Source organism: Leiobunum rupestre, chromosome 8 (assembly GCF_980474605.1).
Source record: "Leiobunum rupestre chromosome 8, qqLeiRupe1.1.hap1, whole genome shotgun sequence".
Lineage (NCBI taxonomy): Eukaryota > Metazoa > Arthropoda > Arachnida > Opiliones > Sclerosomatidae > Leiobunum > Leiobunum rupestre.
Genome location: NC_143391.1, coordinates 38,464,226 through 38,481,870, shown reverse-complemented (window position 1 = coordinate 38,481,870; position 17,645 = coordinate 38,464,226). Strand labels below are relative to the sequence as shown.

The 17,645-nt window shown below is 38.7% G+C and overlaps 1 protein-coding gene across 9 annotated transcripts in view; it reads left to right on the top strand.

Moving 5' to 3' along the window:
- Nucleotides 1–17,645, top strand: part of sif (guanine nucleotide exchange factor still life) — a 165,027-nt gene that overhangs the window by 119,120 nt on the left and 28,262 nt on the right. For 8 of the 9 annotated variants that reach the window (XM_090156556.1, XM_090156551.1, XM_090156555.1 and 5 more), the window contains 7 exons: nt 5,764–5,903; nt 7,607–7,874; nt 10,797–10,940; nt 12,961–13,143; nt 13,705–13,889; nt 15,476–15,734; nt 16,675–16,855. In XM_090156556.1, the coding sequence (XP_090012682.1) occupies nt 5,764–5,903; nt 7,607–7,874; nt 10,797–10,940; nt 12,961–13,143; nt 13,705–13,889; nt 15,476–15,734; nt 16,675–16,855 (1,360 nt within the window). The remainder of the gene's footprint in view (nt 1–5,763; nt 5,904–7,606; nt 7,875–10,796; nt 10,941–12,960; nt 13,144–13,704; nt 13,890–15,475; nt 15,735–16,674; nt 16,856–17,645) is intronic. The other variant, XM_090156550.1, reaches the window with a different exon arrangement.

Here is a 17,645-nt window from a genome sequence, read left to right as displayed (position 1 = left end):
AAATGGGAATTTAGGGGAAAAAGTCTGACGTACGGGCTTCATCCGAAAGGGTTTGTTATCTAACCTCATAAACTCGAATAACCATGCCGAAAGCGCGCTAAGTCGATTTTAGGTAATTGTTTTTCCTCGACCGTCTAGGTACGCCCCGACGTTTTCATTGAAACTTCTAGAGCACTCTGTTTAATCTCTACCAACAATGCACTTTCAGCAGCGGGAAAGCGTTTTTTACCCTCTTCGTGTTGAGAACACAGTTATTATTGTCATTATCACGGATGGTTTGTAATGAGAGAATGAACAAACAAATAGAAGGTCCGCATTCGTTTCGGAAAATGTCCTTCCGCGCTTGTCCGAAGTGAACCATTTCCTCCGGTCGGATTTTGTCCAAAAGGAGTTCTCTTGTCAAGAGAGTTGTTATATGGGTCACGCTATCTCCTCGGTTTGGCAATTGCTCGGACCGTATCTAGTCGGCGCGTGCCACGAAGATAAATGACTTAGGCCGCGCCGAGGACGCTGGGCTCGCGAAGAGAGCGCCGATTAATGGGGCGTCTTCATCAAGGAAAGTTGTATTAATCTTGAGGCCTTTGGAAATATAATCCCAACTGGGGCGCTCATTTACAGACTAGATGTCTATGACGGTATTGTTGCTCGAATCTCACTGACTCGCTCGAGATTAGATTAGATTCAAGCTGCGGAAATGCTTTTAAGGGATAAGCGAATGTGACGGCTGGCACAGATCTTTTTCATCGTTGAAAACAGCGCCTTCCACTATTATTATGCCGCTACTGTCGTTCGATATTTTTAACGGTATTGTTAATTAACGAGGCTTTTAACCTCGTTGACCTAGTGCCGCCGAGAGTGGGCCTGGGCCATGGAAAAACAGTAATTCCAGAACACAAGAGTGAGGTCCACAAGGCCCCTGTAAAACAATAATTCCAGAATCCAAGAGTTGGACCACAGGGCAGCGGTAAAACAATAATTCCAGGACCCAAGAGTTAGGCCACAGGGCCCCAATGCAACAATAATTCCAGGACCCAAGAGACTAGGAGGTGCAAATTTTGAATACCTACCTCTGAATAACGGGTGTATGATCGTAAAAATTTGGCCTAGACCTTTGCGGACCTTATGATAGGCATATGTACTTCCGCTATTACAGACATAGAAATGTATTAACGACCGAAACTAGTCTAGGTGGCCGCGAGGTAGCGCCTATGATGTAGCGTCTGCTATTGTCAAATTGTAAAAGATACCTGAATTTGGGTGTTGTAATTGCTGCGTATTACCATGTAGGAAAAACAAAACAGTGTAAAATTATAGTAAAATGCAAAAATTAACCTTTTTAGCTTCTATTTCATCCATCATAAACCTCTAATACGCGTGATTGCGTACCATGAAAAGTCCTTATGGTTGTTAAATGCTAATAGCGTTGCTAGTGCAATACCTATTTAGTTTTAAACGTATGCCAAAGAACAGGGAAAAACATGTATTTCATTCGAGCGTAGGAAAAATATTGAAACGTACTTTGGTCCTTCAAACATTTTCTGTAAAATAAATTTATCCTCGAAATCTTACGTTGTTGGAAAAAGAGAGGTATGTCAAAGGCGAAACACAAAGCGAAAAATAAGTGTCGTAAGAAGATAGAAATCACTCTTAAATCCGAGCCAGCCATACGGGCAGCCGAAAATAAAAAGAGAGGAAACATTAAAAATGCACGTTCCTTCGTATGAAATATTTGTTTTGAAAATGTATTGGAACCTGCCACTTTTACTTTAGAATGATGGGAACGACATATAAAAACCCTTATATTCCACCAGTATGTTTCGTATCTCCGCAAGTTTTAAAACCTCGGAATACCAAGTTCCAAATCTCTTTTTCCATCTGCGATTTTAACACCGTTCTTCTAGGCCTTTGCAAGCATCTGAGGGGGAAACCGCGCGGCCTACCCCGACGATCGATACCGTGTGTATGGATTTAGGCTTTAGCGAGTTTAGCTGAAACTTTGGCACCGTACAGGAACTGGAGAACTTTTAATGTTCTTATAGGCTGAAATATATTGCTTCAAATTGACTCGCTTCCGCAAACTAAAGAAGTTTTTTCGTCTTTTATGTTATCATTTCTTTTCCCCTCAAGACTATAAAACGTAACGTGTAGCCCTGGGTAGTGTAGGTAACTTGTATTTCGTATGAACGTTGTTCATTTGACAATATACATGTTTGGATTTGAAAGAGAATTAGCCTCTTCAGTTTACATAGAGCCACGTAATGACCAACGCTGGATTTCCGTCCCCTGATATAATTCAGAAAATTTCTGCTTAGCATGAGAATATCCAGTAATTTTATGTGCTTCTGGAAAGGCTAATTCCTATCGCTCCAGACGCATCTTGTTTTCAAATATCTGAAATATATAGAAAGAAATCTTAAAAAATTATAAATTTCAAAATGCTTTCCCGAAAGAAAAGAGTCTAGGTGGCTCTGCTTCTACACGCACCTCCGAGATAGCAACTTCGATCTAGCGTCTCCTGTTGTAAAATTCGAGAAAAATGGTTAAATCTGGGCGATGTAATTGCTGCGTGTTACCATTGAGGAAATAAAAAACAGTGTAAAATAATAATAATAATTCTATAACATCTATTTAATCCATCATAAAGCGTAATTGCGTACCATGAAAATTCCTGGGCAACGGTAATACGCTATCTACCTAGTTTTCGACGGCAACTAAAAGAGGGCGTAGAGATAGATTTCGGTCGCGAATAATATAAATTATATAAAACAGTTATAACTTTCTACTATTTAATCGTATGTTTTAGAAATTAGTTGAAATAAACAATACAAATTATACAATACAGATTCATACGATTGTCAAATTTGGTAATTGCAGACGAATTTTGGTCATTACACTAGCCTAAATACCCATTAGGAAATAGCAGAGTACCTTTGGATTTAAATGTGTCTATGCTAAAATTTTCAGTTGTTTTACAGAGATAATTTTGAACGAGCAGAAAGCTTTCAGACGTACCATTTACAACTCGGTCGGTAGACGGCGATACTTGAGACTAAAATTTAAACTTCGCACAAAGTGACAAAGCCTATAGTTAAGTAGCTTTAAGCTACTGATGATTTTGAACTGGAGTTTTGAACCAGCTTTCGAAAGTTTGGTGGCGAACAAAATTATCCTCGTGGCTAAGAAAAAATATTTTGTTTTATTATTAATAAAGATGTAAGGCTTAAATGCTTTTTATGAAAGTTCAATATGCTGAATGATGTATTTAAAAACAGAGAAAAAACTTCGTCTCTGAAAATGAAGTGTCCTGCGCTTCAAAACCGGTCAAACTGAATAATTGTAAATAACATTGATTTTAATTAAATATGAAAATTTTACGAAGTTTTTTCTCTTTTTTTAAATATATCATTCAGCATATTGGACTTTCAAAAAAAAAAACCTTTAATAAAGATGTGTATTTTTAATACTTCAACTTATTTTTCTCAATCGGAAGATGACAGTAAAAATTATTCGATTTAAATAATTAGAGCTAAGCTTAAATAAATAATCAGCTAGGTTAATACCCAAGGCACCAACTTAGGCCCAAGTCATCTAGCGACTTTTAATGTCTTTAAACAGGTGGCCGAGTTACAATGCGTAGAAGGGTGGTGGCAAGCCATCCATGCCACGCGAGCCAACAGCTGCCTACACCAACTATTACCGTGGAAGGGGAAACTGAAGAACTCAGGGGAAACCCCTTTAACCAGTGGGGGATAAAACTTGGAAACTCGCGCAGGAGTAGTTCCGAACTTAACTGGCTTTGCCGCCGAAAAAGCATTCACGAGTTCTATATGTTGAAGTAATTTTATCTCCAATTGTCTTGACCAACAATGTTGACGTAGAATGGTTCCGTCTATCGTTTCCGGATAGCCACTTGCATTAAAAATATTTAAGGTTGATTCAATATCAGGGTTTTATCATATTGTTTCGCTCTGTGTTAGTTATATACTATTTATTAAACATTATTACGGACCGAAAGCTAGCTATCGCTACGCCTTCTTTTGCTTTCAATCGAAAACTAGATTGGTGGCGTATTAGCATATGCAATTAGCATTTGGTCGCCAATTGTTATTAATCGGAATATAAAACCAAAAAAATTATTTATCTAAAAATATTATACGTACTTGACTTTTGCTCGCAGGTAGCGTGAGCTCTTTTGGTCAATCCTAGAATACATATTCTGTTGATTTTCTGGTTCAGGAAACCTATTAGTGTGAATGCGTGTTTTGCACTTTTTCTCCATCCGCCACCGGGAAAATTCAAACCGCCCTCGAAACATTATTTTTAGTTTCCCCCTTTGGTGACTAAGGCTTCTTGCTGACACCACCGAATTATTTTCAAAATAAAAAAGTTTCCTCCTCCGATTAGGCTACAAATTCAAGGGATTTATTAGACATCCACTTTATAGGAGGTTTTATCCTAATGAAATCTTTATCAGTTTCGAAAATAATTGTGTCATAAGTATATAATATATTTCTTAGAGTTAAGTATTAACCTCCACATTCTGCTGTTACTTGCTTTGTGGGCTCCGTCTAATTTTTCAAAATACGTTTCGGGATAAAAATTGTCCCGAGCAGAAATACCACAAATATAACTATTAGCAACTTTAGCAGGTTGGATAACGGAAGCATTGGATTTGGTTTCCACAAATATTTTCTATTTTATCGTTATTGCACAGGGGTGCCATCTAGGCCAGCGGTTCCCAAAAGGTGTTCCGCGGAACCCTGGGGTTCCGTTCAAGGGTCACAGGGGTTCCGAGAGTTCGCAGCGGGGCCATCTTTGTTTGTGTCAAGAGTCTTATAAGATAAGTAAAAAAAATTAGTTGGGGTTCCGACAAAATTAGGTGGATAATTTTGGGTTCCATAGCTAAACAAAATTGGGAACCGCTGATCTAGGCTATTTATATAGCCTTAATTTTAAATAAATATTATTTTCATAATTTATAGACCCCACCAATGTTTTCCTATTATTTCACCAGCTTCTATTTATCTGCAATAGAGGGAGCTATTAGTAAATCAATTTAAAATCCCCCCCCCCGTCACCCAGGTGGGGCTTATAAATTATTGCAGGGTACGACTGACAAAGCGTCGTAACAAAAGCGACATAAGACCGAAAAGTGTGAAGTGTGTCAATTCTACCTTCTCGCCTGCTAAAACATCTAGCTAGAGCTAGTCTCACTATAGACTACATTACCTACTAGTTGGAATAGTAATAGCAACTTTATATTCTAAAACGCCTCACTGGGCGGCGATGGAGAGGAGAAAATTTAAAATTTTGATGACGTAGCTCGTACGTCATTCCTACCCTTCCCCCTCCGATCCCAGTTCATTCCCCTCAGTGCAACAAGCTCCCACTGAACGATTTACCTTTCGGACACACTTTTCGGTCGTATGACGCTTTTGGTCGTAATCCAGCCAGCATTGAACAGCCTTGCTCTACATGGGGAAAATGTTTAATGAAAAAATAACCTGCAAAAGTATATTTAAGTACAAGATAGATCAGGGGGGGATGCCGGTACAAATTACATTATCACAACAGACGAAATTTTGTAATCACACGAGCGCCATCTCTATGTTTCTGGTTGAATCACCATTTAGCTGTCGACAGTTACTAGAAATCTGAGAGCTTTGCAAATTAATAGCTGAGCAATGAATCTAGGGATGGCGACACGTTTGCGGTTAATAATTTCCAAATGATGATGTGTACAACGTTTCTTTTCGTTTATAGATGTCTGACGATGATAGATTGTCCCTGACTACGGCAGTTAGTGACGAAGAAGATGGAGAATCGAGGAATTCACCGTACCGAGCTCGTTCCGGGGCCGCTGCCGCTTCATTTAACTGCACGGGAGCCGTTCGGAAAGCCGGGTAAGTGCTGCTGACATTTATTGAATGAAACATAGTTAGCAGTCACCGATTAGAGGGATATTTTGATTCTAACCCACCAAATTTAAAATTTCCATTTCGCTACCTTAGTTCCAAAATCACGTACCTCAAAAAAAAAGAAAATTTGAGTTGAATATAGTATAGACGCTTCAAAAAATTATTATTCCAGGAAATCGCCAATAAGTAATATTTCCGAGATCCAGGACTCGAAAGTCACTGTTTATATAGTGCTTGTTAAAATCAGGCCCGACAAGAGAGGGGGGAAGACGGTACAATTTACCGGGGCCCGTGCAGTCTCGGGGACCCGACTCGGAACAAACGAGGTATACTTCCCCAAATTATGTATAGCTATCTACAATAGTTACGGCTTTATCTGGGCCCGAAATTAATATTTTCCCGGGGCCCGGTGATGCTCTCGGTGGCCCTGGTTAAAATAATGGAAATGTTTCACTTTTACGACAGCAACAAGCGTTCCCCATGGCGTTCCCTTTTAACCAGGTAGTTTTTTTGACATATAAGGCTTGGCAAAAACACGATGCGATGTTTCCATTATTACCACAAGCACTATATAACAATACCTTGCGGGTCTTGGCTCTCGGAAATATTACTTCTTGGTGATTTCCTGGAAGAATGTTTTATTTAAGAGGCTATTACGTGATGCTTTTTTCAAATAATACGGGAACTATTTTTAATATTTTTACTATAAATGAAGGTTGAAATGCTCTTTAAAAAACGCTTAAAAGGCAAATTCCCTTAAGCCAAGTTACCTGGTTTTGGGACTAAGGAAGAGATATTCGGGGTTAAGGTTTGTAGCACGTGAGTCTATGTGAACATTTTATACTACATTATCCCGAGTTAATATTCGTCAAGATGTTTTAGGTAAATTTCGATTACAAAGTTTTTAAGTTAAAGGGAATTGTCACCACCCTAAAATTGGTTAAAAACCATTTAAATGGATAGAGGACATCCGAATATGGTTATTCAAAAAAATTCATGTTAATATTTCCAGTATTTGATTTATTATTAGCAACCAAATTTCGTGTTTTATCCCCCCCCCCCCCGACTCCAGAATATCAGAACCGCTTGTGAACCTACCTGCAGCGCCATCTCGTGAACGAAATATTATTTTCCCTGGTTTTATCGTTTTTCGGTCGGAACTGTCATCTGCTACGACATTCTCCTTGGCTTTTTAACCGAGTTATATTCGTAGATTGTAGTTTATCGTGTTTTTTAATGCCTTACACGCCGCCCTTTCTCAAATTTTTGCAGCTTCATTCTTTTGGCGCTGCACGTAGGTTCAAACGCGATTTCTGACATTTTTGGAGCCATTTGATGTAGGTTGCGGGAAAAGTAGCGTAACTTTTTAAATACTTTTCCAATAACTATAAAATTTCAGGGACATAATCATTAATATATTTTCTATCATTCTGTAAAAAACCTCGTAAATTTTGGTTTTGGTGACAATTCCCCTTTGAAAGACACAAGATAATTTCAACGTTCGCCTGTAAAACTTTCGGTGTAGCCAGCACCGTAGTTTATGCATACCAACGAGAGGTAGCAACGGCAAACAAAAATGAAAATAAAATAATTCTACGTCAACCCTTAAAAGTTTCGGGATAGCCGGGACTGCTACACTATTCGAATCATGAATAAATAATATTGGTACTTTTTTCGCGTTCTCGCAGGTTTCTAAGCGTGAAGAAATGGCTTCTTCGCAAACACCGCCAAGTGGAGTTGGCTCGTAAGAGGGGCTGGAAAGGCTACTGGGTCTGTTTGAAGGGGACGACGCTGCTCTTTTACCCGTGCGATAACCGAGACGGGCGCGCCATCGACAGTACTCCCAAGCATCTGATTATCGTCGATGGGGCCATCATGCAGCCCATCCCCGAACATCCCAAACGGGATTTTATCTTCTGCCTCAGCACTGCTTTCGGCGACGCCTACCTCTTTCAGGTCAGTACCTCTTTAGCTACGATTACGCTAGGTGCTGAATCCCAGGTCAGGAGATAATTAAAACGCATTCGCTAAATAGTTCTGATTTAAGTCATGGCCTGATCAAAACAAGTTGAGAAGATGCTTGGTGTAAATCCGGTTTGGCTATAGCTGCAGTTCACGCTTACTACTGCGCAGAAATAGTAGAACGGTATCTTGAAGAACACTAAATGTTTTTTTTATGTTTCAATAAACTAGCATTGAAACCGTTTTCAATAAGGTACAATACGCAACTTAAAAACATATCACGCCAAGGTGCCCTACACCTCGGCACAGCTCAGTATCATAACGAGGCACACTTAAGTTCGAAACTAATTGTAATCTTATGGTATTAGGAAAATGAGTCCAGTATTATTATAGTTATGATTAATTTACCTCCGGTAGTGTTATCTTAACTTAGACTTTAATACATTCAAAGGCAGAGAATTAGTATTATTCCATAGGTAATAATTACCCACGTACCGAAACTGATCCAAAATATTAAATGTCGCGTTTTAATACGCGATAGCGGCCGACCATTTCAAACTTGGGCAAAGTAATATTTTCTAGAGCGTAATTTTCCAAGCGGGTCCCGCGTAGAATATTGCCTAATATAGGAATGTCAATATCCTCGCGCGGTGTCGATATCTGGCCATGTCCAAACGCGCAGTCTCGATATATCGGTTCGTCGCGCGTCCCGCCGAATCGAATTTCCTGAAACGAAGAATTCATTCGGGCTCTCGGCCGAGGATTTTTCTCATTAGAAAGGGAACGAGAAGTAGCCGGATCCATTGGCTCCGCTAATTTACTCGGCCTGGCCTCCCCTGGCTGATTTCGCATTAGGCTTAACGGATAAATCGGACTCGGGTGCTAAATACTTTAATGAAATAGTTTCGATCCCGGGATTTGGGGGTATTACGTGGCGATTCGTTAGTCACCTTCTCCAGGGACGCTGCCCCAATACCCAGAACTCAACTGGCTCCCCCCTTGATTTTTCCTAACGGTCCTCACATTGTTTCGCGCCCAAAACGCGCACACCGCCACTGTACACAAAGCATGACCGGCAACACTGCTATCCCGCTTGTTGAATAGTAAGATAAGTAACGTAAGAAGAACAAGTATGACACTTCAATATATTTTTAATTCTTAAAATAACGTGAATAATTTCAATAACTAGTATTTCGAACCGAAAAGTCACCGACGCCAGCAGTTTTAAAATTCAAAATAACGCTTTCTTTGAAAACATTTACCAGAGTTATTGAATAAGAACATAAAATTGACAATTTATTAATGCTCGATTTGCTAATGAAGGTAGTTATTTTCGAATTTAATACCTTATCGTCGTCAAACCTTGCATTAATTAAGTAAAGTTAAAGAAATCTGTCCGGGCATCCATACTCATCAACGCAAGGAGAAGCGGCCATGATTTTTAAAAATGGATGCTTCTTGTGCTCTATTACTCATATTTTTCCCGATAGATTGATAGAAAGAAGAATTTTTGGCGAAAAAAATATCAAATGCTGTATCACTAAAATTTCCACCTTTTTTGGATAAATCTAACTTAAATTATCCCGTCAGAACGCAAACAAGCAAGTACGTACAAAAACAATTCTAGCGTACTTGTTGTAGTACTCGCTCGTCCAACAAGACCATAAGACGTGACTGTTCTACGTTATTCAAACCACCCATCGAATTCTAAGCTATACACTCGTGAATAAAAATATCACATTTCATATTCCGAGTTGCCGTTCTTATTAAATATAAAGCAATTTTGATTTTCGAGGAGGTATAAAAGAAACCCGATTTTTTTGGCGCTAGAAAGGCTCCCTTCGAACCAGAGCACGTTTTATAGAACCCGATTTTACGTAAGTAAAAGATTGACCGTCAAAATGCTCGATATTATCAAAAGTATATAGTATAGTATCTCTTAAGATAGAAGTATCCATTTCCTAGCTATTTTCTGGAGACACGCGAAATTTTATTCTAACGAAATCTATATATGTCTCGAAATAAATTTTACTAGAAGTATATATACAGGGTGTTTCAAAAAAGGTTTTGCAAAAATTTAAAGGAGGTGTAGGCGGTGAGTTGAGAAGTATGCCTGTTTTTTCCCATTTTCCTACAATGAGTTAAAAGAGCGCCAGAGAGCTTCAAAGTGTGGCCCACTAGCCCCTGGAAGCAGGCTGCAACAAGCGCAAAACCAAGCAGCAGGGACTTTAAATACTGTTCAAGTTTACTTTTTTACGCTGGTTACCTCGATTTTTTTACAAAGTCCTTTTTTCCTATCACACGAACCCAAACCTTAATGTTCGCATTTCCCTGCAGCTTGGTTTTACGCTTGTTGCAGCCTACTTTCAGGGGCTAGTAGGCCACACTTTGAAGCTCTCTGGCGCTCTTTTAACTCATTGTAGGAAAATGGGAAAAAACAAGCATACCTCTCAACTCATCCCCTACAACTCCTTAAAATTTTTGCATAACCTTTTGAACCACCCTGTATATATATACTATAGATAAGTATTCATCTACCTATACGGCTAATGTTATTCGCTTGAAACACGCACCCTCGCAAGCTCCAGCCAAATTTTCATAATAAAAAGTGGTACGGTGTAATTAATCATTTATTGAGTTACTGTTAAATCGGGAAAATAGGGGTTTTATACGGTCCAATCCGCCACTGCCCACGAAGATACGAGTTCCATTTTTACGGTTGATACGAATACTTATCTCTTCCGACTCCTATTATAAACTTTTGATACTATTTATGTCGGCATATGGAAGCGGGTTTTTGGTATCAACTCTATCGGAATGCATACGGGACAATAAGAAAGGGATCGGAAATCAGGCACTGAGCTAGAGTAATATTTGGAATATTTTGTTGAATGGTGTCTTTTCTACGACGCGCAGGCTCCTTGCCAAGTGGAACTGGAGAATTGGATCAATAGCATCCATTCGGCGTGCGCCGCCGCTTTCGCTCGTCATCGGGGCAAAACCGGGACTCTGCATTTGCTCCAAGAGGAGATATTTCGCCTCGAAAAAGAAATAGAATCGGTAAGTGCCGGAGGAAGGAAAAAACACTTCCCACTTTCTGTCTTCTTATTCTTCTTTTCTATTGGACCATCACTCTTCGTCGTTATTCGTCGAAATAGTTCAAGGGGGGGGGGGGGGTACTGAGTTCCTCTTCGCTATTTTTTTGCTTTTCTGTTTTTGAACTACCGTGATTAAGGAATATTTTAGCGGTTGGAATTTTCTCTGTCAGCCAAAAAAAACTAAAACCAACTCTAAATTAAAATTGCGGCTAATTTTTTTCTTCATCCGTAAACTTGAATCTAATTAAGTTATCGCGGAGAATTTTTCTTATTAATGTTCCGATTCTCAAAGGGAATTCCGGCTAGATTAAAAACGCCGAGAATGTTTGCTGGGAAGTAAAAATTACGTTATTTATTAAAATTAGAGTTGTTAATTTAAATCGGCAAAAATTAAATGCGGAAAAATTTCCACAAATCGGAAAAATAAAAAGTTTAAACATTTATTACTTTTTAAGGGTTTTTATTCTAGACTAGTTTAGATGTTTAGTTTTACTTTGGGATTATTTTTTTTACATACAACAAAATATACGCGACATCTAGTGTCATCGTCTTAGATTTCGTCATTTGAGACTTCAATTATGATTCTTGAATTTCTTAAAAGTGTTGATAGAGGTGTACTTTAATAGTTAAAGGTAGTTGGAAGCATTTTTATGGTGGATCACCTTATTTTGCATTTACGCCAACAGGTTAATAGAAGCTTATTTTAGGTTGCGTTAAAAAGAAGTTGAAGCGAGTGTTAGCCGACTATTTTTCGATTTAGAATATATATGAAGTTCTTTATTTATGGTACGCCCCTTAATTTCACATTTCTGACATTATATTTAACAGAAGTAAGGTCTGAGTGTCCCTAGTGAGGTTTTATTGATGCGAAATATGCTATTTTTAAAGAGGAATGGTAACATGATGCTGATGATGATTATTATTACATTATTAGTAGTTTAGTACCAGTACCACGGTTTTAATTTTTGTAATAAAATTAGTTTTCGCTTATAAACATTGAAACAGTACACCCTCCTCTATAATGCCCAAAATATTTTTAAAATAATTTTAACGATATTAGAAGCTGTCGTGCAATTATCATAATAAATAAAAAATAAACTATTTTAAACAATAGAAGAATGTTTTATCTGTACAATTAAACAATTACTTACACTACAATAAGGTTGGGTCACACGGACGATTTTTAGGGTGGGCATTTTGGGGGTGGGATGAAACAGGTACGTGACGTCACAGGTTGCCGAGAGAGAGAGAGAGTAGAGAGATGTCCAAAGGAGGATGCCCGTTTGGCTCCTTCAGGCTCTACTCGTCATCTTGTAACGTTGAAACAGGCTCTTGACGTCGCAAGCTTCCGAGTGAAAGCGAGAGAGAGAGAGATAAATAATAATGCCACCTTAGCTCCATCAATAGGTCTTTTTATAAAGTAACATTGGCCTTCTTATTTTGATGTTGCTGCTGCGTCACGGGTGACGTTTTACTACAAAAAGCCCTGGATATATGAGTAAATTCGATGAGGAACCCTGTTTTTAAGCATAAACTAAACTGAACTGAACTTCTACGTATTTCGTGACGAAAGAGCTACATAAAATCAAGTTCAGCAAGCGTAGCTAATTTTATGAAAAAGCCTATTGCTACGAGAAAAGAGGAGAGGCAACAACTCGGCATCTTGTGACGCAAAACGCACCTGCGCAGTTAGCGTTTTTCCTCTCCTACTCGACGTGTTACGGTAAATGAGCCGCCTTGTAACCCGGCCACCCGTTTAAAGGCATTATAAGTCGTTAGATGACTTGGACCTAAGGTGGTGCCTTGGGTATTAGCCTAGCTGATTATTATTACTATTATTATTGTATACGCGGATAAAAAGATTTTTGTGTGTAAAAATTATATCGAAGATATGCGCAACTGGAAATAGAAAACCATTTTTATAGTACGCATCGCGCGTAATGGTAAGAATTGATCATATTTGGAGTGGTGTTTTTTGGTAGGACTTCAAGTTGAAGCATATGGCGGAGCTGCAGTTGACGGTGGTGGCGGACATGGACAGTAAGCAGAGTCTGAACCACCAGATCCACGAATGGGAAGAGAACTTGGAGAGGCTTCACTGCGAACAATTTCGTCTCAGGTGCTACATGGCGTCCCTGCAAAACGCCGAACTCCCCAATCCCAAGGTGAGCCGCGTCTCAACTATCTCGTAGAATGTCCCTGCACCAAACTGCGGGTGTACGCTTTAGCCCTGTTCTTTTAATCGTTAATCAGAAGTAACGTAATAAACGTAAGTAAGTCACAGAAGGCAGTATGCCCGAGTATTTTCGTAATCTGATGTTTCGCAAGAGGAATTTCTTAGGTTTAGTTAGATGGACATAAATTCTAGCGAAAACGGAATTAGCTATCAAATTAGAAAATAACCACCTTCAGAATCGAAATGGATGTAAACGTTATTTTTACTGTTGAAAGCGTTCGACTTTCAATAAGCTTTTGTTAATCCGTCAAATAGAATGTTGGCGGCGATTTCTACATCACAGTTACCTGATACCTCCAAGGACTAGTTCTCGGTACTTAGCCACGTACTGTTTTTTATTGTTATTGGCGAAAAAATAGGGTATGGAGAATAATGTCATACTTACGCTTATTACGTTACTTATGGTTAGTAAATATTAATTATCGTACCAAAAGGAAAAATGGGAAACTTTGTATAGCGTAATTTGGGCTTAATGCATCTGATATTACAGAGCCTTCTGACCCACGTCTCCAAGGCGACCAAAAACACGCTCAACAAATTAGGCGTGTTCACCGTCTCGTCCTTCCACGCCTACGTATGCGCCAGAAGCCCTTCTCTGCTCACCAATCTACTTTCAGGGCGAGGCGCCACCAAACGGAGGTCACGGGCAACGCTTTCCAGGTCCAACAGTTCCAAGTTAGAACCTCTTTATTAACATTCATTTCTTTTGGACTCAGCCGCGTTAAGATGAATATACCACAGGGTTGGCAAGACCAGGTCGCATTATGGTTATAGCCTGTTTTAGCCACGAAGGATGATCTATGGTTAAAGCCGGTTTTAGCCACGAAGGATGATCCATGGTTCAATCCGGTTTAAGCCACGAAGGATGATCTATGGTTAAAGCCGGTTTTAGCCACGAAGGATGATCTATGGTTAAACCGGTTTTAGCCACGAAGGATGATCTATGGTTAAAGCCAGCTTTAGCCACGAAGGATGATCTATGGTTAAAGCCGGTTTTAGCCACGAAGGATGATCTATGGTTAAAGCCGGTTTTAGCCACGAAGGATGATCTATGGTTAAAGCCGGTTTTAGCCACGAAGGATGATCTATGGTTAAACCGGTTTTAGCCACGAAGGATGATCTATGGTTAAACCGGTTTGGCACAGAAGGAAAACCTTTAGTAAAACCGGTTTTGGTACAGAAGGAAAATCTATAGTTAAAACTGGTTTTAGCCACGAAGGAAAATCTATAGTTAAAACTGGTTTTAGCCACGAAGGAAAATCGGGGGTTAAAACCGATTTTAGCTACGAAGGAAAACCATTGCATAAGACCGGTTTTAGCCACAAATGAAAATCTGTGGTTAAAAATGGTTTTGGCCAAGAAGTTTAATATATTAACGTATTAACCAAGAAGAACTATCGATCGACGCGTAAAACCAGTTTTAAGTATAAATTAAAGTGAAAAAGCTTAGAGAAGCTCAATTTCCGAATTTATAGTTAACATAATTTATGGAATTGAATGAAATTGATAAATTGTGAATTACGTTTCTTTTAATTTTTAGCGTAATTGGTTAATTATAATTTTTATACACACATGACTTATTGAAAAACGTAACTAAAACCAGCGTTATTCGACTTTTATGAGGTTATGGAAACGCCGGTTCCACAATAAGTCAGACTGTCTTTTCCCCCACCTGGGCGAAGAAGTGGGATTTTATGTTGATTTGTTACTGCTGAGAAATAAAAGCTCGCGAAATAAACAATGGTTGGTTCAATTAGTTATAAAAATAATTCAATAAATTTTATTTACTTTTTATAACTTATAAAATGGATACTTTTGCTCAATGTTACTAAAAAAGCTTATAAATAGATTACTTATTAGTGGCTTATTGAGAAACTCGTCAAGTGGATGTTAGACTACATATAATATAAAAGGGGCTAAGGATAGGGGTAAAAATTTAGTGCAGTGAAAGAAACGCCCATGGGAGGGGTTTGGGCGGTAGCGCCACTGGATAACGATAAAGGAGGAAGGAAATTCAGGGAATTGGGGAAAACTTCCGTAATGCAACCTATTAATGTTGAATAACCCTGCTAAAATCGTAAGCAAGTCACTTAAAAACGAAACTAAAACGTTGCTACTTTGTGAGGAGAAAATTTCTTATTAGGGCCTGATGTAACCCATTTCCATTTAAAAAATCGCGATTTTTGCCAACCTTGTTCAAATGTCAACGTGCTGTTAATTTGGCTAACGTTTTTGCGGCCTTCCATCTTTTGGTCTCCCAGACGCTCCTTGAGTTTGTCGACAACCCCGAGTCAAAGCATAGACTTGCCCATGCCCGGAGACAAACAGGTCAAACTATTAATGCCAGAGAATCAGTCGGCCACTGTTGCCCTCCGAGATGGGATGACGGTTGAGGAGCTGGTTTGGAGTGCCTGCCGACAAAAACAACTCTCACCCAACGATCATTTCCTGCGCGTGCGCAAAAAGAAAGAGAGCGAAGACTACTACGTCCCCCCCAGAAATGAGCTTCTTGAAAATTTGGTTCGTTGACACTCCTTAGCTTATGTCTACCTTATAAAACCTTTCTATAGAAATTCTATTGAACTATCTTCGAAATCCTATAGAAAATACGAAAAACTTATTTAGAATCTTTAGCAATTTAGGTGTCTCTATAGAAATTCAATTGGTATCTTAATGAAAGTGACCCATAGTTCCTATAGTTAAGTTAGAAGAAACCACCTAACTTAACTTATAGTACATACTATTCGTCACCACACTCCCCCCCCCTTTTCGGCTTTCCGTTGCTATATGCAACGCGTTTTGAAATTTTGAATGTTTAGGATTAGTTTCTCTTTTCGATTTAATAGTCGCCAGCCAGATTTCCCGCACGGTACTGATGAGTTCCAAATAGAACGAAACCGGTCTACCGTTGGAATTTCTGGCTATTTTATTTATTTTTACTTTATTTTATTACTCGAAGATCTATTTGATCCGAGTTTCGCGTTGCTCGAAGACCTATCGGTACGAGTTATTAGTAAGTTTTTAATTTTCTTCAAATTTGTTTAGGATTTAGCTATATTATCCCTTTTAATTATGGACTTATCTACTTTTTCGCGTATTTTATCATAGTTCCTATAGAATTTATAAAAATTTCGGTTACTTTTCTATAGCCATTGCAAAAACCCAAGAATTATTTAGGTATTTTCTATAAAACGTCTATAAAACTGCAATGGGTACTCTATAAAAATTTATCCAATATGTCTATAGAATCTATTGAAATTTCTCAATAGTCATTGAAAACCTAGCTTAGACTTTTCTATAGAAATAATTATATAAAACGCTGAAGGATATAGAAAGCCTTCGCTATTCTATAAACCTCTGAGATTTTAAAGATACTCTATAGAAAATGTTTTGTAAGAGTCTGCGAAATATTTTCAACAATTTCGGATGGCTGATTTAATTCGAAACTTTTCCCCCCCAGACGTACGAGGTGCTAGAGGTATGTGCCAAAGTTCTCTACCAGGTGGAGCTCGCGCGCACGTCGTTGGACCATTTGTTCGGCTTCAGCGTCGAAGCCGAGTTGGTGGAGAATGCCGAACATCAGGATGAACTTTGTGTCTACGTTAGTCGCGTCGAAGAAGGCAGCCTAGCGCATCGACAAGGTCAGTGTCCTGTCGAGGGTTATTGGAGCGCGGCTTCCATGTCACCCGCGCAAATAGCGAAATGTTGGTCACTGATTTAGCTGGGGCTGCATTCAGTAAATAAAAACCGTTTCCCGAAAAAATATTTTCTAAGGCCCACGTATACAAATAATGTAGGTAAAATAACGAGCAGCTAAATCGCCTAAGCGGCCTAACGTTATCCAAGATGGCTGACCAATAATATTGGAGTTTTAAGGCACGTGACGGCTCAAAATTCTAAGAAGGAATTCTTCTCTTGAGCAGAGTACTTCGTGAGAACTCGCTAAAAATCGTCAAATGTAAAGGGATTCTTCTAAAGATGGCAGCTTACGAGAATGCCGCGAACGTTGTAATCTAAGCCTTTGAAAATAAATATTATTTTTAAATGATTTCCCGACAATATATGAAGGAAGAAAACATTTTATTTATAATTTAAAAAGAAATATTTCATCGGAAATTAACTTAACATTCGGTTTTCTCTTAAAGTAATTTTCGTCCACGAAAATATCATACTGTTTATTTTCTTCAACATGAAGTAAACTGAGCGGCCATTTTTTATTAATAATTATCTCCCTCTTTTTGACCAACTGAGAATGCTCGGAGGCATTAAGAGAACTCGTGAGAAGAGATTACGTCACCTCCTGTGAGAAGGTCCGTAAAAATTTGAGAAGTGAGAATTCTCACTATCAAGCTATTAGTAAGTTTTTAAATTTCTTCAAATTTGTTTAGGGTTTAGCTTTATTATCCCTTTTCATTATGGACTTATCTACTT